The 26,603-nt window shown below is 37.7% G+C and overlaps 1 protein-coding gene across 1 annotated transcript in view; it reads right to left on the bottom strand.

The window, feature by feature from the left end:
* RB1 (RB transcriptional corepressor 1) overlaps positions 1-24,114 on the bottom strand; it is a 155,793-nt gene extending 131,679 nt beyond the window's left edge. The window contains exons 1-2 of the mRNA XM_021689426.1: positions 23,945-24,114; positions 21,075-21,201 (exon numbers count right to left, since the gene is read on the bottom strand). Of these exons, the coding sequence (XP_021545101.1) occupies positions 21,075-21,201; positions 23,945-24,099 (282 nt within the window). The 5' untranslated portion in view covers positions 24,100-24,114. The remainder of the gene's footprint in view (positions 1-21,074; positions 21,202-23,944) is intronic.
* Between the last annotated feature and the right edge of the window lie 2,489 nt (positions 24,115-26,603).

Raw genomic sequence — 26,603 nt, 5'->3', positions numbered from 1 at the left:
AAAATGTCTCTGCATCCTCATCTCTAAATTTGTCTTCTCTTCTGATTTTTACAAATGGACATTCTCCTCCTCTCAAATTAACAACTCTAATGCCTTTCTACCTCCGATTTTCAATCTCACTGCCTCTCATCTCCTTCAAGACCTGGCAGCTTATTCATTACTCCCTCTATCTTTTGTAATTTCTCTAACAGTTTCCCTTCTAAAAGCTTCTTTCTCTTTAAAATAAGCCTATATCACCTTAAAAACAAAAAATAACCTATATTTCTATCTCTGGACCTTATCAAGCTACTATCCTCCCTCCACATACAAACCTTTCATTTGCTCACTATTCACACACACACTCACCATATACACTCTCACAGGACATACATAGTACACCCACTGAACACATACTCTCAGTATTATACTGAGGCTATTCTCTATCTAGGCCTTCAAAGATCTTTTCTTAACAAACTAAATGGCCTTTTTTTTTGGGTTTCAACCACAAAGACCTCTAAGTAGCATTTGACACTATTGCAATGAAACTTTTTCCCTTAGCTTTTAAAACACTCTAATATCCTCATTCTCATTTCTTTCTCTCTCACAACTTTTTCAGTGTTTCCTAACGCCAAAGACTTTTTTCCACCACATTGTTTTTCTCAGCAATCTCATTTACTTCCACAGCAACCCCTACCACCTCTATACAAATGATTAGCGTATCTTACCCTGCTTTCCAGCCCTGATTGTTTTCTCAAGATCCACAGCTTTTCTTTTTTTTTTTTTTTTTAAGGTTTTTTATTTATTTATGTCAGAGAGAGAGAGAGAACAGCAGGGGGACTGGCAGGCAGAGGGAGAAGCAGGCTCCCCACTGAGCAAGGAGCCCGATGTGGGACTCGATCTCAGGACCCTGAGATCATGACCTGAGCCAAAGGCAGACGCTTAACTGACTGAGCCACCCAGGCATCCCCACAGCTTATTTTCCAATGGCAATTTACAACCTAAAATCTGTAACCGATGTGTTTTCTTAAAAACTTAGTTGAGAATTATGAAAAGGGCTTAGAAGAGGACCTTAAAAATGGTTAAAACAGAGAAAAATTATTTGTACCCAGCCAAAAGAATTACCAAAAAGAAATGGTAAAACATGAAGAAAATAAATGGGCAAGGACAAGAACAAGCACTCTGCAAAAGAAAAAATGGTCCTTTCTAACAAACATATTTTGAAAAGACTGAACCTCAAAATAGTACCAACTGAAAGACATTTTGATAATATGCATGAAGATCCTTAAGAGTTCAGTTTTATATCTAAGAATTTATACAACAAAAATATCTGGAGAGTTGAATCAAGATTTAGTGTAATAAATCGCCAGAGGCAAGGGAAACAAAAGCAAAACTGAACTACTGGAACTACATCTAAATAAAAAAGCTCCTGCACAGTGCAGGAAACAATCAACAAAACTAAAAGGCAGCCTATGGAATGAGAGAAGATATTTGCAAACAACATATCTGATGAAGGGTTAGTATCTAAAATCTATAAAGAACTTACTAAACTCGACATCCAAAAACCAAATAATCCAGTTAAAAAATGGGCAGAAGACACGAATGACACTTTTCCAAAGAAGACATCCAGATGGCTAACAGACACATGAAAAGATGCCCAACATCACTCATCCTCAGGAAAATACAAACCAAAACTATGATGAGATACACACCTGTCAGAATGGCTAAAATCAACAACACAAGAAACAATAGGTGTTGGTGAGGATGCAGAGAAAGGGGAAACCTCTTGCACTGTTTGTGGGAATATAAACTGGTGTAGCCACTCTGGAAAACAGCATGGAGGTTCCTCAAAAAGTTAAAAATAGAACTACCCTATGAGCCAGTAATTGCCCTACTAGTTATTTACCCGAAGGATACAAAAATACAGATTCGAAGGGGTACATGCACCCTGATGTTTATAGCAGCATTATTAACAATAGCCAAACTATGGAGAGCCCAAATGTCCATCAACTGATGAATGGATAAAGATGTGGTGTGTGTATACAAACACAAACACACACACACACACACACACACACACACACACACACACACTGGAATATTATTCAGCCATCAAAAAGAATGAAATCTTGCCATTTGTGACAACATGGATGGAGCTAGAGTGCATTATGCTAAGCGAAATCAGTCAGAGAAAGACAAACACCACATGATCTCACTCATATGTGGAATTTAAGAAAGAAAACAGATGAACATATTGGAAGGGAGAAAAAAGGAGAGTGGGAAACAAATGATAAGAGACTCTTAACAACTATAGAGAACCAACAGGGTTGATGGAGGGAGGTGGGTGGGAATGGGCTAGATGGGTGATAGGTATTAAAGAGGGCACTTGTGGGGCACCTGGGTGGCTCGGTTAAGCGGCTGCCTTTGGCTCAGGTCATGATCCCAGGGTCCTGGGGTCGAGCCCCGCATCGGGCTCCCTGCTCAGTGGAGAGCCTGCTTCTCCCTTTCCCTCTGCCTGCAGCTCTGCCTACTTGTGCTATCTCTCTGTCAAATAAATAAATTAAAAAAAAAAATCTTTAAAGAGGGCACTTGTTGTGATGAGCACTGGGTGTTGTATGTAAGTGAATCACTGAATTCTACTCCTGAAAGGAATATTGCACTGTATATTAAATAACTAAAATTTAAATAAAAATTACAAAAAACAGATTTAGTGTAATAGAGTTTAAAGAATTATTTGTAAGAGCAAAATCAGTGGGGAAAACCTAAATATCTTAAAGTAGAATATTTAAATTGTGATGCAGCTCTATCACACAATGATATAAAACCCTTAAAATATTTCAAAGATTATAAGGACATGGGAAAATATCAAAGATATGTTAAGAGAAAAAAAAAACCACCAAAATACAAAATTCTGAGTATATTTTGATCACAATTGGGTGAAATTTTTTAAAAAGGGAAAGCAAAAACATATCAAAATGTTAATATCTCTATGTGGTAGGATTACAAATGGTTTTCTTTTTCTTCATTAATCCTAGATACATTTTCTTAAAATTCCTTACAATTATAGTAGGAAAAGTCAACCAATAAATAAAAAAGTGCTAGGGGCACCTGGGTGGCTCTGTCAGTTAAGCATCTGCCTTCGGCTCAGGTCATGATCTCAGGGTCCTGGGATCGAGCCCTACATGGGGCTCCCTGCTCAGAGGGGTGCCTGCTTCTCCCTCTGCCTCTGCCTGCTGCTCTGCCTACTTGTGATTCCTCTCTCTCTGTCTGTCAAATAAATAAATAAAATCTTTAAAAATAAATAAGTGCTAAATTTATACAAAGCAATAAAGAGAAATATTAGGAATACTAATGAGAAAAATCTTAAAGATTTTAAAACATTAATTACATATATTATAGTTTAAATCAAAATCTACAATCAACACTTGAAGAGGCTACATATTAAGGTAGCATTTAGGTTAGTTCACTTGAACCACCCTAATGATAACCCCCAATTGATGATGACATGTATTTGCTGCTTTAAAATGCACTAACTTACAGAAGAGCTCCACCATGTGGTAACACAAATCATCTTGGAGGCATCCGAAAATTACCTTACCTATCATAACTCAACATTAATTTAAATTCAATTTTAGAAGTTTAAAATACTAGCCATGACCAAGATGAAAATAACCATAAGAAATATGCTTTTGGGTGCCTGGGTGGCTCAGTCAGTTAAGCATCTAACTTCGGCTCAGGTCATGATCTCAGCTCCTGAGATCAGGGGGGTTTAGGCTCACACTCAGCAGGGAGTCTGCTACTCCCTCTCCTTCTGCCCATCCCCCTGCTACAGTGTGCTCGTGCCTTCTCTCTCTCTCTCTCTCAAAGAAAGAAATGAAATATTTTGTAAAAAAGAAATATGCTTTCTAACTCACAGTCAGTAGGACACATCCTTACTCTTGACTCACAGGATTGTAATGAGTGATTAACAATAAGGTTACAAATTAAATGTATTATAGGAATATATTAGAGGAATAGAGGGGATAAGAGCTGTCTTTATCTTCTACTCTTGGATTTCCTCCCTCACCAAGGTTATATGTAGGAACCAAAGGGATAACAGACTAATGTGTCAGAAAATCCCACTTCCCTCACTTGTGTAATATTGGCTGATAGCAGTTAGTGTTAAAAACATTCTTTGATGTACTCAGAAGAAGTAAAAGTCAAGAGTGGCATAGCCAAGAAAAGGAATACAAAAGCTAAGCTTACTTGTACTCAATCACATTTTTGATACAACACACAGGAGTAACCAACAGGTGAATCAGCCATACAGTTACTCAATGCCCTTGTGAGGAGAGAGTTGACTCCACTACTAGAAAAATAAGTACCTAGCAAGTTCAGATTTACCTGGCCCACTGTACAAGAGATGGGGCTCCCTCCCTTAAGAACTTCTACACAACTCAGTGGGTAGCAATATCTAAACACTTAACTGAACTGTGACTTACTTATTTATTTGTCCATATCCCAAGTAGTCTGTAAATATCTAGAAGGTAAAACAGTTATGCCTAATTCATTGCTGTACCCCCAAGTGCTTAGTAAAGTATCCAGCACTAACTTGGTGTTAAATGTGTATTTTTTTTAAAAGCAGTACTAATAGCTATACCCCAATATAGAATAGAACAGCTTTTTTTCTCCTTTAGTATGCTCAGAAAAACAAGCAGCAATTCAATCACCAATACAAAGTATGACGTAAGACAACTGGTTCTACTATAGCTTCTTCAACTCCCATTCACACACTGGTAACAACTAATGAGTATGAGCAAGAGTGACTCACACAAAGAAATGATAACTGACGTGGAACTTAGTTTCTGGTCAAGCTGTCTGCTTAGTTTATTGGGTCAAAGGCCCAAAGATGATCCACCTAAGAAGATATAACCATATAGGAGAGAAAACTGCCACCAAACCCAAATAGCCACTAAATAATCGGCTTTTCTGTAAAAGATCTATGAAACTGATATCTACCATTCTTAGAAACAAGGTTGAAAAACATTGAGGAGAGAGGTCATTCCTACAACTCAAATTGAATTATATGGATAAAAGGTATCTCCCAAAGTTTGCATGCCAACTCCTTCTACCAATATTGCATATACTACTTAAAAAAAGGAAAATATCAATAATGAATAAATGAGTTGGCATTAGAATAAAAGAATCCCAGATTGGAAGGGAACCGAAAGAAATCACTGATCATCAAAGTGCTGTGGTCTGGGAGTTTCTAGGATTCCAAGTCATAAAATGATAATCTGGCAAATCTTCCAAAATTTAAAAAAATTTAAGAAAACCCATATGTTTACTTACAATAAAGCCTCAGTTAATAAAATAGCTATCCAGTTACACAATGCCCTTGTGAGGAAGGCACTTGTTAGAATGGGCATTTGTTACTCTTGTAAGAATTCAATGTAGCACAGTAACACAATTTACCTTTATGTTGATAAAAAGCATTGGCTGTCGGCTTTTATGTCTTGAATAAAACTAAGAAAAATAAACTTAATAAAAAAAAGTTTGGTAGACTTTCTGAAACAGAGCCAAGGTGGGGGAAGCTAATAATGAATGTTTGGTGGCTTTGAGTGCAATATGATTCAGATTCAAGTTACCTTAAAAAATAGTTTGTACAATGAGAAAATTAAGGCACATATAAAAGAGATAAATTAAAACAGGAATAGTATTAAGAATGTTTGATAAAATAATTCACTTCAAAACTCTCCTAAATACCTAGGTCTCATATAAACTTGATTATCTGTTTATAGTTGAATATAAAGCAGATAGGAATAACTACCAATCAGGCGCCTGGGTGGCTCAGCCGTTAAGCATCTGCCTTCAGCTCAGGTCATGATCCCAGGGTCCTGGGATCAAGCCCCACGTCAGGCTCCCTGCTCAGTGGGAAGCCTCCTTCTCCCTCTCCCACTCCCCCTGCTTGTGTTCCCTCTCTCGCTCTCTTTCTGTCAAATAAATAAATAAAATCTTAAAAAAAAAACAACTACCAATCTGAACATCAATAATCATGAATATCAAGCCTTTAAAATTACGATGAATATAAATACGAAAAAATATTAATTCACTGACAGATTATTTAACCATTTATTTCAAAGCAACACCTGTTGACAACCTAGCACACCTGGAAGCCCATAACAATCTCAATAGTCATTTCAACCCTATGAAAGAGTATTTGATGTATCCTTCTAGTATCTATTCCTAATAGATACGTGGGATGAAATTCAGATCTGGCTCTATGTTTGTGGGGAATTGGAGGGCGTGTAATTTTTTTAAAAGATTTATTCATTTGAGAGAGAGAGGAGAGCACAAGTGTGAGGGTCAGAGGGAGAGAGAATCTGAAGCAGACGCCAAGCTGAGCGCAAAGCCCCATGTGGAGCTCGATCTCACAACACTGAGATCACGACCCCAGCCAAAACCAAGAGCTAATGGCTTAACTGACTGAGCCACTCAGGCACCCTGTGGGGGGGGGGGGTAATTTTTTAGAAAGAAATACATTATGGCTGTTTTTCAATAATTTGTATCCCAAAATATAATAGAAAGGATTTTTAAAAAAAAATCTTAACAAAACTATATATAATAAAATTAAGGAAAAATCTAAAATATATGGATAAAGAACTTGGGCACTTTGGGGAAGTGTAATTCTGAACATTATTCTCTTATTTATTTAATTATCAATAAATATTTATTAAATGCCTACAGCAACAAGCACTATTTTAACTGCTAGGAATACATCAGTAAACAAAATAAGCATTCCTCTTTCCTGAAGCTGACACTTTAGGGGGAGGAGAAAGACAATAAACAAAAATAAGTATAAATAAGTAAACTATATACTATGTTATAAAAATAGCAGAGTAAAGTGGATAGAGAATTTGAGGGAGAATAAGGGCAGATTACAGTATTAAACAGGGTGGTAGATCTCACTGGAAAAGTGAGATCTGAGCAAAGACTTTCATTCTATGAACAAAGACATAATCTATTAAATTTTGACCCAGTGGTTAGACTTCTAGAAATCTATACTACAGAAGTCTTCTTACTTGTGCATTAAATGTGGCTATAAAGATATTCACTGCAGTGGTTTGTAGTATAGAATATTCAAAAATAAACCAAATCTTTATCAGAGAGGAGTACATATGTAAATTATATGTCCATACAATGGAAAATACATCCACTAAAAGTATCAAGCTAAACACAGAGGGTGAGGTGCTCTTCAAGATACACTGCTACATGAAAAAAGCAAGGTGCAGAACAATGCAAAAACTAGAAACTTCTATTAGTTGCTTCTGGAGGGAAAAAGTATGTGTCTGCGGGATAGGAATGAGAGAAACTTCACTGTTTAATTTTTATTTCTCTTGAATATTGAACCATGTGAATCTATTGCCTACTCCAATAATAATAAATAGTAATTATTTATTTACACTTTTAAAACAATTCATAAGACCTCAATTAGGTAAGACAAAAATCTTTATATCTATGTGGTGAGGTGGAAGGAGGGAGGATTGGAGGTAGAGAATGAATGAAAACTTATCAATGGTTATTTCTAAAGAGGTAGAAATAGAAAGAATGGATATTCATTTTTATTACTATAAAATATGATTTCTTAAAAAGAAGTATATTTGAGTTTTGAATATATATTTTTTTCTCTGGAACTTTGAAAGCAAAATATAAAAATGATGATAAAAAAATAACAGGAAAAATGTTAGTATCTGGAAAACTGCACGCTATAATGCCTTGGATGTTAGCATCCAAAATAGTAAATAATCAATTAGAAGATTCACAGTGACCACAAAATTAATTAGTTCTCAGAAGAAGCCTAGCTGCTCTTCATTCAGAGATGAAGGTTAAATTCCTTGCGTGGGTCCTTAGGAAGAAGAAAACACACTGCAGTAAACAATATTGGCCAACAGTGAAAACTTTCATGAAGGAAAAGCAATTTAAAAGCAGGCAGCCCAATTATTTACTATTATAATAATTACACTATATATAATTATATACTAGACCTATCTATTTCATGATGAAAGTTCACAATTAACTTTAATAATGTTATCTGATATACATATTAAATATAAAGCATTAAATGGTGGAAAAAATAGGAAAGAAACAGTTTAGGAAAGAGAATAGAAAAGTGAAGAAAATCAATGAAACCAAAAACTGTTTTTTTTTTTAAGAGATCACCAAAATAGAGAAACTTTTAGTTTGACTGACCAAGACAAAAGAAGGCTTAAATCAGTTAAAGTTAAGAATGAAGTAAGGACATAAAGACCAACCTTACAGAAATAAAAAGAATTATAACATGAATGCTTATAACAGATGAAATGGACAAATTCCTTAAGAGAAACAAACTACCAAAACTGACTCAAAAAGAAACAATCTGAATAAACCTATAGCAAGAGATTGAATAGTAATTTTAGAACTTCCCAGAGAGAAAAGTCCAGGCCCAGATGGCTTCACTGGTGAATTCTACGAAACATTTAAAGAGAAATTAATAACAATTCATCAAACTCCTCCATAAAAACCGCTTAGGAGGGAAGATTTCCCAACTCACTCTGTGAGAAGCCAGTATTATCCTGATACTGAAATCAGACAAAGACATCATAAGGAAAGAAAACAGAGATAAAATCTCCTATGAGTATATGCCAAAAATCCTCAACAAAATACTATCAAACCAAATTCACAAACATATAAAAAAGATTATACACCATGATCAAGTAGGACCTATCCTAGAAATGCAATGCTGGTTTAAGATCTGAAAATCAATTAAAGTAATACCAATAAGAGAGGAAAAAAAACACATCATTATATTAATAAGCACAGAAAATCATTTGACAAAATCCAAAATCATCTGATAAAAACACTTAATGCAAGAGGAAGAAAAGGGAACGCTCTTTCTCTCTCTAAAAATAAACAAACAAACAACTTGTCTAGCATTAAATATTCACTAGGGAGAAGGAGAAGATCATAAAATACACCATTTTACATACAGAGAAACAAAGATTTGGATGGTAGCAGACTTATCTTTGGAAACAATGCAAGCTAGAACATAATGGGACTTGGGGAAAAAAAGCCAAGCTACAGTTTTTTAAAATTTTTTTCTTTATTTATTTGAGAGAGAGAGTGAGAGAGAGAGAGCGAACACAAGCAGGGGGAAAAGCAGAGAGAGAGAGGGAGAAGCAGACTCCCCACTGAGCAGGGAGCCTGACTCATGGCTCAATCCCAAAACTCCGGGACCATGACCTGAGCCAAAGGCAGTTGCTTAACCAATTCAGCCACCCAGGTTTCCCCCAAGCTACAATCTTTTAACCATGAAAATATCTTTTAAAAACTAAGGCAAGGGGCACCTGGGTGGCTCAGTCAGCTGGGTGGCTGCCTTCAGCTCAGGTCATGATCTGAGAATCCTGGGATTGAGCCCCACATCAGGCTCTCTGCTCAGTGGGGAGTCTGCTTCTCCCTCTACTTCTCCCCCAGCTTGTGCACTCATTCTCTCTCAAATAAATAAATAAAATCTTAAAAAAAAAAAAAACTAAGGCAAAATAAAGACTTTCAGATGTGTGAATGCTGACAGAACTCATTATCAGACCTGCACTGTAGAAAATGTTAAGGAAATGTTTCCTTCAAGGAAGGAAAGTGATGCCAGATGGAAATCTAGACCTTTATAAAAGAATGAAGAACACTGGAAATGATAGCTACATGGCTAATAAAAAGACTTTTTTAAATTATTATTTAGATTTCTTTAAAAAATAATTGTTTAAAGCAAAAATAATAACACTATACTATGGGGTTTCTATCACATGTACAAGTAAAATGTATGACAATAGGATAAAAGCCATGAGGGAAGAAATGAAAGTATACTGACATGGTTTTTATATTGTACATTCAGTAATATAATATCATTTAAAAACGGACTGTGAAGTTTCAAATATATCTATAAACCCTGAAAGAATGACTAAAATAACACAAAAGTTATAGCTTACAAGCCAACAAATGACAAAAAAGGAATCATAAAAAAATAGTCAATCCAAACAAAGGCATAAAAAGAGGGAAAAGCAACAAAGAAAAGATGAGGCAAGTAGAAACAAATAGCAAGGTGGTAGATTCAAGCCCACCATTTCAAAAATCACATTAAATGTCAAAAGTCTAAAAACCCTAATTAAGAGGCAAAGACTGACCCAACTATATGTTGCCTATAAGAAACCCACTTTAAATACAGTTGACCCTTGAACAACATGGGAGTTAGGGCTGCTGACCCCTATGAAATTGAAAATCTTTGTGGGGCACCTAGGTGGCTCAGTCAGTTAAGCATCCGACTCTTGATTTCAGCTCAGGTCATTTATCTCAGGGTTGTGAGATGGAGCCCCACATTGGGCTCCATGCTGGGCTTGGAGACTGCTTAAAATTCTCTCTCTCCCTCCCTTCTCTCCCTGCCCCCATATCTCTCTCAAGAAGAAAAGAAAAAAAGAAAGGAAGGAAGGACGAACTAAAGAAAACCCATGTATAATTTTGATTCCCCTAAAACTTAACTAATAGCCTACTGTTGACCAGAAGCCTTACCGATAATATGCACAGTTGATTAACATAGATTTTGTATGTTACATGTATTATATATTGTATTCTTACAATAAAGTTAGCTAGATAAAAGAAAATGTTACTTAGAAAATCATAATGAAGAGAAAATACATTTACAGTACTGTACTATATTTACTGAAAAAAAAATCCGGGTGCCTGAGTGGCTCAGTCTGTTAGGCATCTGCCTTTGGCTTGGGTCGTGGTCCTGGGGTCGGGATCAAGTCCTGCATTGGGCTCCCTGCTTGGCGGGGGTCTGCTTCTCCCTCTGCCCATCAACCCACTCTCGTGCTCTCTCTCTCTCAAATGAATAAATAAAATCTTTAAAAAAAAAAATCCATGTATAGTGGACCCACCCACTTCAAACCCATGTTGTGCAAGGGTCAACTGAATAAAGATACAAAGAGGTTAAAAGTAAAAGGATTTTTTTTAAAAGGTATATGATACAAAATATTTATCAAAAGAAAGCTTAGTGTCTATATTAATATTAGAAAAAGATTTCAGAGCAAAAAACATGAGGGATAAGGAGATCATTTCATCATGCATTATATTAATAATACATGATACATACCATGTAAGATACAATAGTGAAGTTTACTAAAATAATATTAAGGTATAATAAAGTATAATAATAAAAGAATATTATAAACAATTTTACACCAATTCAACAAGTTAGACTGACCCATTCCTTGAAAAAACCACACTGCCCAAGCTCGCCAAAGAAGTAAGAAAACCAAAGAAAAAAAAAAAAAGGACGCCTGGGTGGCTCAGTCTGTTAAGCTCAGGTCATGATCCCAGGAGCCCTGCATCAGGGGCTCCTGCTCAGCAGGGAGCCCATTTCTCCCTCTGCTGCTCCCCCCTGCTTGTGCACATGCCCACGCTCTCTCTCTCTGGCAAATAAATAAAATCTTTAAAAAAAAAAAAGTAAGAAAACTGAATTTCCCATATCTATTAAAGAAATTGAAATTGTAGTTAAAAACTTTCCCACACAAAAAAAAACCCTCGAGGCCCAGATGGCTTTACCAAACATTTAACAAAGAAATGATACCAATTTTACACAAACTCTACAAAAAAATTAGAGAACAAAATATTTCCCAACTCATTCTATAAGGCCAGCATTATTCTGTCACAAAATCTAACAAAAATTGAAGAAAAAAAAAAAACACTAAAAAAAACCCATAACCAAAAAGAGAAAACTAAAGACCCAATATCCCTCATGAATATATATGCAAAAATTCTTAACAAAAGTTTAACAAATCAAATCCAACAATATATGAAAGGGATACTGTATCATGATCAAGTGGAATTTATCCAGGAATGGAAAATTGCTTTAACAGTCAATATTACTCATCACATCAACAGTCTAAAAAAGGAAAAATATGATCACCACAATAGATGCAGAAAAAGCATTTCATAAAATCCAACATTTATTTGATACAATAAAAAAAAAATCTCTGCAAACTGGGAATAGAAGGAAAATTCCTTAAACTGAAAAAGGACATCTAAGAAAAACCTACTCTTAACATTACACTTAATGGTAAAAGACAAAATGATTTCTCCCTAAGAGTAGGAATTCTTACCACTTCTATTCAACACTGTATTGAAATTTTAGCCAGTGCAACAGGCAAGGGAAAAAAAGCAAAAGGTTATAAAGGAAGAAATAAAGCTGTCATTATTCACATATAACATAATTGTGTACATAGAAAGCCTATGGAAACTCAAAATGGGCAAAAAACATTAAAAACAATACACTGATGATGATAAACAATGGCAAATAAGCACATTTAGAAGACCTTCAGCAACTATGGACTTTGGGGGATAATGATGTGTCAGAGTAGGTTCATCAACTGTAACAAATGTAGCACTCTTGTGGCAATGTTGATAACGGAAAAGGTTAATCCTGTGGGGGCAGAGGGTATATAGAAACTCTCTGTACCTTCTGCTCAATTTTGCTGTGAACCTAAAACTATTCTAAAAAGAAAAGTCTATTTTAAAAAATATTCTGTATCACTAACCATCAGAAAACTGTGAATTCAAACCCCAATGAGATATCACTACATACCAAGAAGAATGGCTAATTTAAAAAAATAGTACCACCACCAAATGTTGGCAAAGACGCAAGGAACCTGAATCACCCATATATTGATGGTAGGAATATAAAATGGTACAGCTGGAACAAAGTTTCGCAGCTCTTAAAAAATTAAACACATATGACCATACCATATGACCAGCAATTGCACTCCCCCAGAAAAATGAAAACTGATATCTACACAAAAACCTATACACAAATGTTCACAGCAGCTGTATTCCTAACAGCTAAAACATACAAATGAGGCAGACATCTTTCAATGAGTGAATGGTTAAACAAACTGCGGTCCAGTCATGCCATAGAATACTACTGAACAACAACAACAAAAAATTGCAATGGGCTGAACTGTGCCCCCTCCCCAACTCCTGAAAACTCATATGCTGAAGTCCTAACTCTAAGTATCCAAAAATGTGACTGTTTTTGAAGATAGGGCCTCACAGAGGTACAATAAAGTGAGGATATTTGGTGAGCCCTAATCCAATCTGATTAATGTCCTTATAAGAACAGGAAATTTGGACACAAAAAACACACCAAGGATGTGTGCACATAGGAAAAGCATTCCAGAGCGCAAGGAGAAGGTGGCGATCTGCAAGCCAAACAGAGAAGTCCCAGAAGAAACAACCTGCTGACATCTCAACTTGGACTTCTAGTCTCCAGAAATATGACAAAATTTATTTCTGTTGTTTAAGCCACCCAGTCTGTAGTATTTTGTTACGGCAGCCCTAACAAACTAATATATTGATATACAATTTCAATGACTCTTCAGGGAATTACTCCAAGTGAAAAAGCCAATCCCAAAGGTTAAATACTGTACGATCCCACTTAGATAACATTCTTGAAATTATAAAATATGTCATATTATTATTGAATAAAGATCTTATTAAATATCTATGTATAGCCAACCTGGTCTACTGATACTGTCAACATAATATTTGGAAAGATGATTACAATCATTGGTCATCTTTGGAGAATCTTACAGAACAAATGTGTTAGTTTAAAAACTAGTCAATAAAAGCAAAGCATAAAGTACTTATCCTTCCTTTCCTGAATGAACTATACTTTAGAATAAGAACAGTTAATGAGGGGCGCGTGTTAGTTTAAAAACTAGTCAATAAAAGCAAAGCATAAAGCACTTATCTTTCCTTTCCTGAATGAACTATATTTTAGAATAAGAACAGTTAATGAGGGGCGCCTGGGTGGCTCAGTCATTGAGCGTCTGCCTTCGGCTCAGGTTGTGATCCCGGGGTCCTGGGATCAAGCCCCGCATCGGGCTCCCTGCTCCTCGGGAAGCCTGCTTCTCCCTCTCCCACTCCCCCTGCTTGTATTCCCTCTCGCTGTGTCTCTCTCTGTCAAATAAATAAATAAATAAATCTTTAAAAAAAAAAAAAAAGAACAGTTAATGAAGAAAAGTTTCTCTCAATTATTACAACTAATAATTGAAAGAGGAATGATAAAGTTATCAGATTACCATTTAGCAACCCCCATGGATCCAGTCAATGGTCAACAGTAATCACTTATAACAAAAAAAGAGACATAACAAGATGTTTGCCTCCCAATGGGCATTCACAAAAATATCTCTGAACTGTACCACCTCTGTATTTCCAGAAAATACAGAGAATTAGACAAATATGTTAAACAATGAAGGATGCAACCTGCAAAATACACACTGTAGGAAATTCTACAGAATAAACCATCCAGTTTCTTCAACAAATAAATTTTAAGAAAAGAAAGGGATGGGGGACAGAAGTAGAAGGTAAAATCTATAGATTAAGAGATTTAAGACACAAGTCAACCAATTACAATATATGAACCTTATTTGAATCCTGATTATAACATGTGAAAAAATTTTATGAAATTGAAAAATTTTGAACCCTGGATATTTGATAATAAAAAACTGTCATTGGGGGCGCCTGGGTGGCTCAGTCAGTTAAACGTCCAACTCTTGATTTCAGCTCAGGTCATGACGTCAGGGTCATGAGATCGAGCCCAGCAGCAGGCTCTGCACTGAGCATGGAGCCTGCTTAAGATTCTCTCTCTCCCTCTTCCTTTGCCCCCCCCCCCCATGCATGTGCACACACTCTCTCTCATAAATAAATAAATAAATAAATAAATAAATAAATAAATAAAATATTCTGTTGTTTTTTTTTAAGGTTATTAAAAAAAAGAACCTTTTGCAAAGGAGAAGTTATTTGCAAAAGAAGGACTTCAGCTCTGCATGAAGAGGTTTCATACGACTGTAGTACTGTGTAACTTACATGGAATACCTAGTATTACTCCAATTCCAAACTATTCCTTTCAACTATCTTCCTACACATAATGACCCATATCACAAAAACAAATGCCTCTATCAAGGGCAATATATTTCAAAGCTCTTGAATATATATACATACACAAAACCCTAAGAGGTTGACATTCAGATGTCATTTCTGCTTTACAGATAAGCAAACTGAGACTTGGAGAATTCACCAATTTACCTAAAATCCTATAGCTAAAATGCAACTACTATAATCAAAAGTGTCCTGCCTCCAGGTCCAAGGCCTTTTCCATTCACCCATGCAGTCATTTAAGATGCAGAAAGAAAATCAAAATTCTAACAACTGATTCACTGTAAGTCACAACATGAACAGCACTCCTGGCCAATTTCTTAATGAAAAGTCCCTTATTTATATGCTATATGCAGTATGAACACAATCTAATATAATGACAGCAATTACATATTACACGCTTATTAAACATTTATGCGAAAAGGGAAAAACACTTTTCTAGACAAAATACCACAAACCTTTCCTTAAATTTTAGAAAAAGTACCACATCAGAATCATTACACATACATTTATAAATTCAACTATTTTCAAGGTTGCTTTGGCTATTTGGGGCCTTTTGTGGTTCCATACAAATTTAAGGATTGTTTGTTCTAAGCTCTGTGAAAAATGCTGTTGGTATTTTGATAGGAATTGCATTAAATGTATAGATTGCTTTGAGTAGTAAAGACATTTTAACAATATTTGTTCTTCCAAGCCATAAGAATGGAATGTCTTTCCATTTCTTGGGGTCATCTTCAAATTCTCTCATCAGTGTTTTATAGTTTTCAGAATACAGGTCTTTCACCTCTTTGGTTAGGTTTATTCCTAGGTATTGTTTTTGGTGCAACTGTAAATGGAACCAGTTCCTTAATTTCTCTTTCTGCTGTTTCATTATTGGTGTATAGAAATGCAACAGATTTCTGTATGTTGATTTTGAATCTTGAGATTTTACTAAATTCATACATTAGTTCTAGCAGTCTTTTAGGTTTTCTATATAGAGTACCATGTCATCTGCGAATAGTGAAAGTTTTACTCCTTCTTTCCTGATTTGGATGTCTCTTATTTCTTTCTGTTGTCTGACAGCTGTGGCTAGGACTTCCAGTAGTGACAGTGGTGAGAGTGGACATCCCTGTCTTGTTCCTGACTGTAGAGAAAAAGCTCTGTTTTTCCCCATTGAGGATGATATTAGCTGTGGGTTTTTCTTATATGCCTTGATTATGTTGAGGTTATGTTCCTTCTAAACCTACTTTGTTCAGGATTTTTATCATGAATGGATATTGTACTTTGTAAAATGGGTTTTTTTAATCTATTGAAATAATCATATGGTTTTGATTCCATCTTAAAAAACAAAGCTGGAGGCATCACAATTCCAGATTTCAAGTTATATTACAAAGCTGTAGTGATCAAAACACTATGGTACCAGCACAAAAATAGACACAAAAATCAATGGAACAGAAAACACAGAAATGAACCCACAACTATATAGTCAGTTAATCTTCAACAAAGCAGGAAATAATATCCAATGGGAAAAAAGGCTCTTCAACAAATGGGTCTTGGGAAAACTGGACAGCAACATGCCAAAGATGAAACTGGACCACTTTCCTACACCAAACACAAAAATCAACTGAAAATGGATTAGACACCTAAATGTGAGACCTGAAACCATAAAAATCCTAGAATAGAATGCAGACAGTAACGTCTGATACTGGCCATAGCAACTTCTTTCTAGATATGTCTCCTGAGGCAAGGGAAACAAAAGCAAAAATAAACTATCAGGACTTGATCAAAATAAAAAGCTTCTGCACAGCAAAGGAAACAACAAAACTAAAAGGCAACCTACGGAATGGGAGAAGTTATTTGCAAATGACATATCAGATAAAGGGTCAGTATCCAAAATATATGAAGAACTTATAAAACACCCCCCAAAATTAATAACCCAATTAAAAATGGGCAGAAGACATGAACAGACATTTTTCCAAAGAAGACATACAGATGGCCAACAGATACATGACAGGACGCTTAATCACTCATCATCAAGGAAATACACATTAAACCTACAATGAGATACCACCTCACATCCGTTAAAATGGCTAAAATCAACAACACAAGAAATAACAGGCATTGGCGAGCATGTAGAGAAAAGGGAACCCTCTTGCACTGTTTGTGGGAATACAAACTGGTGTAGCCACTCTGGATAACAGTATGGAGGTTCCTCAAAAAGTTAAAAATAGAACTTCCCTATGATCCAGTAATTGCACTAGTAGGTATTTATCCAAAGAATACAAAAATACTAATTCAAAGGGATACCCCAATGTTTATAGCAGCATTATCTATAATAGCCAAATTACAGAAATAGCCCAAGTGTCCACTGACTGATAAGCAGATAAAGAAGATGTGGAATTTATACAATAGAATATTAGTCCCACCATAAAAAAGAACGAAATCTTGCCATCTGCAATGACATAATGCAGCTAGAGAATATTATGCTAAGCAAAATGAGTCAGTCTGAGAAAGACAAATACCATGTAATTTCACTCATTGTGGAATTTAAGAAACAAAACAAATGATCATAAGGGAAAAAAGAGAGAGGGGCAAACCAAGAAACAGACTCTTAACTACAGAGAACAAACTGATGGTTACCAGATGGGAGGTGGGTGGGGGAATGGGTGATATAGGTGATGGGGATTAAGGAAGGTACTTGCTGTGATGAGCACCTGGTGTTGTATGGAAGTACTGAATCACTATACTGTACATCTGAAACTAACATTACACTGTATATTAACTAACTGAAATTTAAATAATTTTTAAAAATTCAAGGATTTTAACTGATTCTTAACTTCTCCTAAAAAATTATATTAATATAAAATTTTCCAGGGTAGTTCTTAAGTCAAATTATTCTGGTTGCATGATCTAATATAGGCATTCATTTACACTAATAAGTGCTTTATGTGCATGAAGTTATTTAATCCACACTATTAACTCCAAGATCCAGAAATTATTGTTAGTCATTTTTACAAATAACAAAAGTGAGGCTTGGAGATTTTAGGTAACTTGTTTAAGATCATGGAGCTAGTAAATGGTAGAACTGAGACTTCAGTCAGTCTGTCTGATGACAAATCCTTGCTCTTAACCCACCCTCTATTCCAATAAACATCAACTACTTTCAGTTGCCAAAAAAGAGTTCCCTTAGTTACTACATTTTTCTTCTTGTTTAAAAGAAGATAGCCAACTGTTATCTAGAATAGCTAGAATGGAATAGCTGCATCAGAAATGGGTTCATTTGTCATAACATTCACTTCTCTGCACAAGCTCTGTCACATTCTCCCTTAGAAATGATTGTATAATCAGAGGTTAAATTCTCAGGCCAACCCTCAAAAACTTGACTATCATTTAAAATAATATTTCTAGGTAAACATCTGGTAATTATAATAGGACAATACCACATCCTCCTCTGTCATACACCCCTGCAAAAAACAGGTACCCAATATCCCAAAGATAACATGAAATTCCTTCCTTGTCTTCCTCCAGCACACAACCAAGGATGATTTCACATCCCCTAGTCCCATCATGAGCTCCATTAGGAAAGGAGATTTAAACTGTGCCAGTTACTATGGAAGGTAAGGACAAAGCCAGGATAAAAGCATAGAATAAGAAAGTAGTAACATTTATTCATACTTGTAGTCAAGTCTGAAGACACTATTACTGTTACAGTTCAGTACAAAAACAGTTTTGTGTGAACTAGCCTGGAAGCCTAACTACTATATTGTACTTACAAAGAGATTGGGAACATAACCCACTCATAAATTGGAAACTACCAATATTCCCCAATACTCTCCATAATCTGCTGCTCCTTCCCAACTTTCTGAAAACTAAAAGCCTAGCATTTGTGAGCAAGAGGTGAAGGAGCTATGACTCCCTGTAACTGCATATGCACAAAAAAAGCTTTGTACATGAAGTACCCAAATCAGTGGAAGTACAGATGCTTTGGGAAGATAATACCAAAGTCATTCATCCAAGATACTTCAGTATTCCTCCCTTTTTAGTAAGGAGTTCCAGATTATGTTCAGGTCTTTGAAACTGGATTCATTTTCTCTTTTTTATTACCAGAGGTTATGCACTGAATGCTTGTGTCCCCCAAAATCATATGCTTAAAGCCTAATGCCCAATGTAAAGGTATTAGGAGTTGTGGCCTTTAGGAAGTGATTAGGTCATGAGGGCTCTGTCCTCATGATTGGGACCAGTGTCCTTATAAAAGAAGCCTGAGAAAACTCCCACCCCTTCCGACTTGTAAAGCCAATGACAAGGTGCTATCTATGAAGGAGGAAGAGAGCCCTCACACAGACACAGGAATCTGCCAACACCATGATCTTGGACTTCCTGGCCTCCTGAACTGTAAGAAATAAACTTCTGTTGTTTATAAGCTACCCAGTCTGTGGTATTTTGTTAAAATAGTCCAAATGGACTAAGATACTAGAATTTTTTTTAATGGTTTTAAACATTTTTATGGGATGTACATTAACATATTTTGCTGTGTTAATCTGATCAGTAAAAACAAACAGACATGTACGATAATACAATGCTAAAAAGAAAGTAAATTCATTAAAAGTGTCTGTCTGGAGTGTAATTTAACAATAATTCCCAAAAGATTTATAGATGTTCATAGCTGTTGACTCAGTAATTCAACTTGTAAAAATGTATTCTAATAATCAGATTCATTCATTAATTTATTTAACAAACTATCAAGGACTTACCTTGTGCCAGGCATTATTCTTATGAATAAAGATGTTTATCACATCATATTACAGTGCCAAAAAGTTGTGGGGAAAAAATGTCCAATAATAGTAAGAGTTTTAGCAAATTAAAATATACCTAATGTATAAAATATTATAGTACCATTGGAAACATTATCAAATACCAAAAAAATATTTAACAACATAATAAAATACTCATAAAAAAAGAAAAAAAATTTAAAACAAGATACAAAACTATTATATGTAACTATATATAATTACATGTATGATCCCAAATCTGTGTTTTAAATGACCAAGCCAGGGACCTTGATCGAGTTACTTAACCTCACTCTATTTCAGTATCTTCTAAAACATCAAGATTTTACACTTTACATGTAAAATAAAGATTTTTTATTTCATATCTCAATGGACTGTTGAATGAGTTATTTTTTTAAATGCTTATAATATTCCCCCAGTACATAGAAAGCACTAGTAATTATTTGCTGGTGTTATTGGTAGTAGTAACATTACATATACACACATATATTTATGCAAAGAAAAAAAGGAAAGAAATATATCAAATGCTATCAAAGATTCTAAATTATAACAAAACTAATTCTGAAACAATCAGGAATTCTGAACACTACATATTATGAGATACTAAAAATTATAAGGTATGGCTTTGTTTTTTAAAAAGTCTTTGTATCAGAGTGAAGTATGTATGAATAAAATATGATAGCTAAGATTTGCTTTAAAATACTTTGGAGGGGTTTACCCTTGGAGATTTTTAAAAATTTTTAATGCTATCAGATGTATGTTATTTACCTCTGTGTAACAAAATTATTACTTGCTTTTCTTTTATGTTTTTCTATTTTCCAAATTATCTAGAGTAATTCAAAATTATTTTTCAAATGAGAAAATTTTGGGGGCGCCTGGGTGGCTCAGTCGGTTTAGTGTCCAACTCTTGGGTTTTGGCTCAGGTCATGATCTCAGGGTCCTCAGATCGAGCCCTACATTGGGCTCTGTGCTCAGCAGAGTCTGCTTAAGATTCTCTGTCTCCTTCTCAGGGTTTTAGAGGGGAGGGGGGTGGGGGGAATGGGTTAGCTCGGTGATGGGTATTAAGGAGGGCACGTATTAAATGGAGCACTGGGTGTCATACGCAAACAATGAATCATGGAACACTACATCAAAAACTAATGATGTAATGTATGGTGACTAACATAATAAAATAAAATTTAAAAAAAAAAAAAAAAGATTCTCTGTCTCCCTCCCACTCTGCCCCTCCCTGTGCTCAGGCTCTCTCTCTCTCCCTCTAACATAAATAAATAAAATTTTCTTTAAAAAAAAATAAAATGAGAAATTTTTTTCAAAAAATGTTAAGGAAATCCTTACCAATACTCCATCCACAGACGAAACTTTCTCCCAAGTTAACCAAGCTCTTTCTCTGACATGATCTGGTATCTTTAATTTCTGACATAATGCAGTAAAATCAGGTTCTTCGGTTTCTTCAAACACAAGCCTACCAGATAAAAATAGACATATAATAGGGATATACTTACAAATCAAACTAATTAAGTAAACATTTCTTTCAATGGTTTGCATATAACAGCGCTGTTCTGAAAAAAAAAAAGCATCACTAAATACTTTAAAATCTTATTTATCTTTGAAAAAAATTACAGGTAGAATTTAAACATGTTTATCTTTTTCATAGTCTTTCCAACAAAAATACAACACAGTGAAAGATGTTTGCTGGCCTGGTGAATCACATACAGTTCAAAAAGCAAAACAGTTTTGTAAAAGTAAGTATGATAGCTAAAGCTGTATAGGAAAATTGGGATGACAATAACAGCACAAAGAAGAAAGCCCATATATAACATTACAGAATCAATTTAGTATCAGCGACTTTGCTAAAATGCAGTCTACAACTTATCAATGTCTCACATAATCTCCACCTACTAGCATTTCTTACATGATGATTAACTTAACATAAATTACTGCTATGCTTATTTCAGCCTTTTCTCTTTGATCCTCCTTACCCAAGATAGGTAGTCAATAAATTCTTGTTGGCTAGTTCCTTTTCATTCATTTAATGTCTATCTCACACCTAATAATAATAATATGAGGAATACTTAATAATTTTTGAGTATTTACTCTAGTCCTGTCTGTACAAAGCACTTTAGGTGCATAGTTTCAGTGGAATCCACACATCAGCCTATTAGATAAGTATTCTTATTATCCTTGTTTTACAGATAAGTACCAAATCAGAGAAGTTAAAGTACTCACTCGAGGTCATGGCCAGTAAGTGGGAAACCCAACAGTTTAATTTAATTTAATTTTTAATCCATGCCTTTGACCACTATTCCAGACTGCCAACCCTCTTTCAAAACATAATTAACTTTTGATTATGTCAACAATGAAGGTGAAGTGCTGTTCCTAGTGAAGGTTTTCCTTCCAACTTCACCACTTAGGCCAGATATAACGCAACAGAAAGAAGATCTCAACTGTCAAGGCAGAAACAGACTCTGTCACTGAAAGTGCAGGTGGAGTGGGCCCTGAATCCATCCCTAAGCAAGTTGCTAGGCTTCGGATTGCCTGTCACTAGTTTTTACCCTTGCTAAGCAGCTAATCTACAGAGTTCAACTGCCCATACTAGTAAAACCTTTTGTGGGTATTGATACTCAAGAGTAGAGTGTATCTTGTATGCTTTTGACTTACAGGAGATTTTTTGATAGTTCCATCATTTAAAAGTATGTAACATAATGTTGGGGTGGGGAAGAAAGGCATTCTTTTCCCCGGTGATGGCCATAATTTCAGTATTTCTGGGTTACCCTATAATAACTGGATAACATGGAATTCTTTAGAGTAGATTTACTGCTTTTTCCAAATGAAAAATTTCAAGTATTGGATACATCAGACCTTAATCAGAAATTAAATTTGTCTTCTCCCAGAACATCCTAGACTTTTTTTTTTCGTGAGTGTGATTTTTAACTCACACACAAGACAATCCATTTAAACATATGTATTTTTAATAGCCTTTCACAGGCCATCCCAAAAGCCCATTCCAATTTTTTACAATTTGTCTGAACTCTGTTAGTGCCTGGCAAGTTGAAAGAATAGGACTTGGTAATGGGCTAGAACAGGGGAGGAAGAGGTGAGGGACTGAAAGGAATCCCATTCCTCCGAAATCGTTATGTAGTCTCAAGGTAGAACCAGTACTGACAATAATAATGGCAATCATACTCTTTCAATCTTAGATTCTTAACTATAAAGTATCACAATCAAGAAAAATAGGAATGTTGCAATGAAATAAATACCCCCCGTCATGTTCGACTTCATTATCATGGACTCGCCTAAAGTTAGATACCACTTGGGGGAAAAAAAAGTTTCATGTGAGCACAAGAACATCACTAATTTTGTACCCCCCCCAAAAAAAATGAGAGGACACAAGGTTGTTTCCTGGCTCAAAGGCAAAATGAAAGAAATAATGAAAAATGCTTAAGATTAATAATATACAAGAGTTTTATCCGACGGGAATAAAAGAAAAAGTTGAGAAACTTTTAAGCATTTAGACTAAACGTCTTACAAAACTTTTCCCCATACACCAGTTCCTCTCAAGAGTTATGTTCCTTCCAGTAACTACCGATGGCTCTTAATATAAGGGAGCGCCACAAAAACACCTCAGCCGATTATCCTGGGGGCAACTGACACGCAGGACCCTGGACTTCACGTCCGATGGCTTTCCTGGTTGGCCTCTCCCAGGACTGGGCTTCAGATGCAGTGCACGCCCGGAGGAAAACACTTTCAGCTGTTGCATCGCAGAACACCAAAACAGAAAGTCAAACGACCACCTAAATACTACAGATCTCAACAGGAGACAAACTCTCCAGCAGACACTAGTCAGTCCTTTTTCTTTTTTGCCTTTGATGGGGCCTCTAAATCACCCGCCGCCTGCAAGCCTTTCCGCCTAGAGGAGGGAAGGCGGCACCTGTCACTTTGCTCAGGGACCCGAGCCCCACCCGCCCGACACCTGTCAAGCTGGAGCCGAGACCCTCCCCGGCTTCCCTCCCCTCGCTCCCGAACCCAGAGCCCTGTCACCCTCCTCCAGGCGCTCCGCGGTGGTGGGGGACACGGGAGGACCCTCCTCCCGCCCGGAGGCGGCCGCCGGCGGAGACGCGCCCCCGCCTAGACGCCGGGGCGCCCGCCCCGACGCACTCTCGGGGCGCCCTTCTCTCGTGCCGGCCGCCGCGGTTCTGCTCGCTCACCTGGGCAGAGGCAGGTCTTCGGGGCCACTGTCCTGCTCGGGGTCCTCCTCAGGAAGGGGCGGTGGCGGCGGGGGTTCGGCGGCGGCTGCGGCGGCGGCAGCGGCGGCGGCAGCGGCGGCGGCGGCTGCTGCTCTCCGGGGGGTTTTGGGCGGCATGACTCCCCCCCAGGGCAGGAGCCAGTGAATGGTGGCGAAGAGCCGGGGAAGGAGGACGCGCGCACGTCGGGGCACGCCCCGTCCTCTCCCGACTCCCGTTACAAAAATAATTTGAACGTCCCCTGAGAAAAACCGGACGAGCCCTCCCCCGCCCGGCAACGGAGCCCCGCGTCCAACCGCGGGAAAACGTCACTTCCGCCCGCGGCGTCACGTCCGCGAGGCTCCCGGGCCCGCCGGCATCGGGAGGGAACCGGGGTGCCGAGCGGTGCGCCGGGCGGGGACGCGAGGTCGAGCGGGCTGGGCGTGGACCCCCGGCCTGGGCCAAGGCACCCTCCCTGAGGCAGCCGCCGCCGCCCGGACGTATCTCGGCTCCAAACTCTCCTTTTCAGGCCTGGGTGCCGGTAACGGGGCACCGCACGGTCTGGCGGGTGAGATTGGGCCCCATTTTTATCTGTGGGCTGATCTGGGGCTGCAGTTCAGGCCCCGCGGGGAATATCGAGCGTGAGCACCCTGGGCGGTCACGCCCCTCTCCCTCCGTGGGCGGTGCCCTCCCTCTCTAGCACGCTTCTCCCGCCCAATCCGTTGGGCAGAATCGGCCAAAACAAAAACAAACGTTTGTAGAGCACCTAACAGAAAGTGAATTTTGACGATCACTGGGAGATATAAGGTGTAGAACAATTACTGGCCTTTTAGGGTCACTGTTCACAGAAGGGGAGTGGGGGAGTGGGTAAAGAACAAATTATAGTGTGATAAATGTTTTAATAGCGGTGTCAAAACGGGAGGCACCAACGAAACGTCTAAGGCACATCTTCAGAGAAGCGGTGGCGGCTCAATAGAAGTTTGCCAGGCACACCTAACATGTAAGGAGGGCTTACTATGTACCAGGGATTGTGCTGGCCATTTTAACTATCTTAATCCTGGGTCCTGGGGTCTATTACCCGCCCCCCACCCCGTCCTGTAGTGCTCACTGCTCAGCGGGAAGCCTGCTTCTCCCTCCGCCTGCAGCTCCCCTTGCTTGTGCTCTCTCTCTGTCAAATGAATAAATAAAATCTTTAAAAAAAAAAAATGCACCAAGAAAAGAGGAGCATGCGCAAAGGTACAAAGACCTCAGAGAAGAGCTTGCTGGAAGAGCTTCTACCATCCAACATTGGTTTAGAAGCTACGTGTCTTCTCTCGTAATATTTACTATAATAATAGACTGTCTAGTATGAATACATGTTTTCCTCTCTTTGGCAGACCCAGCGGATTGCTCTGTCAGAACTTCCCAACTGAGGCACTGTGAATAAAATGTAGTTGTGTTCTTATGTGAACCCCCTTATCCTTGGAAGAGCTGACCAGGGTTGAGACAGCAGGAGCCTTCAGTCAAGTCAGGGTTGCAAACCTCTTGGGTTTATCTTAGCCAGTTGTACAGTGGATTACCATTTTCTGTATATACCATGATATGTATGTCAGGATGTGAAAAGAGTTGGCAGTCACTGGCCTACTCAACAGCCAGTCTTGCCTAAGTTCAGAAGCCATCTGTTGGGGGCCAAAAGTTTGTCAGGAAGTAGGGCCCAAACCCAGCCCCAGCTCCAGAGAATGAACAGCATCAAATTGGTAATCCTCTTCACCTTGCCAGGGATTAGTGTAGGTAGGAGCTCAGGATGTAGTTTTGGTCTTTGCAAGATCGAAGATTGTCTGCTGGCAGCCTGATAAAATCAGATACAGAGCTGACACGGTTCTTCTACCTTTACCTATTATCATGAGAATGTGACACTGAAACAGTCGCAGCAGCCATTGTGACTTCAGGCAAGCTGACCTGAGGATAAGGCAGAAATGTTAATGATGTTACAGTAGTAATATCAAAAACATCTGCATCCTCCGTGACAAATGAGTCTCTGATTTGACCCACCCTGGAGCTGACCTCAACTGAGCTGGGGTTTTCAGTTGTTTACACCAGAAAGCATTATGACTAATAATATGCATCCTATGAGCCCCTTCAGGGTAGAGACCAAATCTTAGGCTTTGTTGTAGCCTTATAGTAGCCAGCAGGGTTAGGCACCCAGGAAATGCTTGTTTGCTAACAGTAGAGAGGCCAGGAGAGCAGAGGAAAGTTCTGGGAACTGAAGTAAACTCTGTATGTAGATCTGACTTTCTTTAAAACCAGTTTATCAACCTCTGGATTTACCACAGTTGTGATAAATCAAAGACAGATTTCTCAATTTACAAAAGGTTGTATGTCTTTACCATGGATTAATTTAACTATGTTTCTCTACTATATTTAAAATCCTTACACACAACTCAGGAACATTGTGTCGATCAGAAGTTTTATATCTCCCACATGGCTTTCTGTTGCACAACCAAAGAAATATTAGAAATTCTGCAGATTTGGACGCCTGGGTGGCTCAGTTGGTTAAGCGACTGCCTTCGGCTCAGGTCATGATCCTGGAGTCCCTGGATCGAGTCCCACATCGGGCTCCCTGCTGGGCGGGGAGTCTGCTTCTCCCTCTGACCCTCCCCCCTCT

This window comes from Neomonachus schauinslandi, chromosome 3 (assembly GCF_002201575.2).
Source record: "Neomonachus schauinslandi chromosome 3, ASM220157v2, whole genome shotgun sequence".
Taxonomy (NCBI): domain Eukaryota; kingdom Metazoa; phylum Chordata; class Mammalia; order Carnivora; family Phocidae; genus Neomonachus; species Neomonachus schauinslandi.
This window is presented reverse-complemented; position numbering and strand designations above follow the sequence as displayed.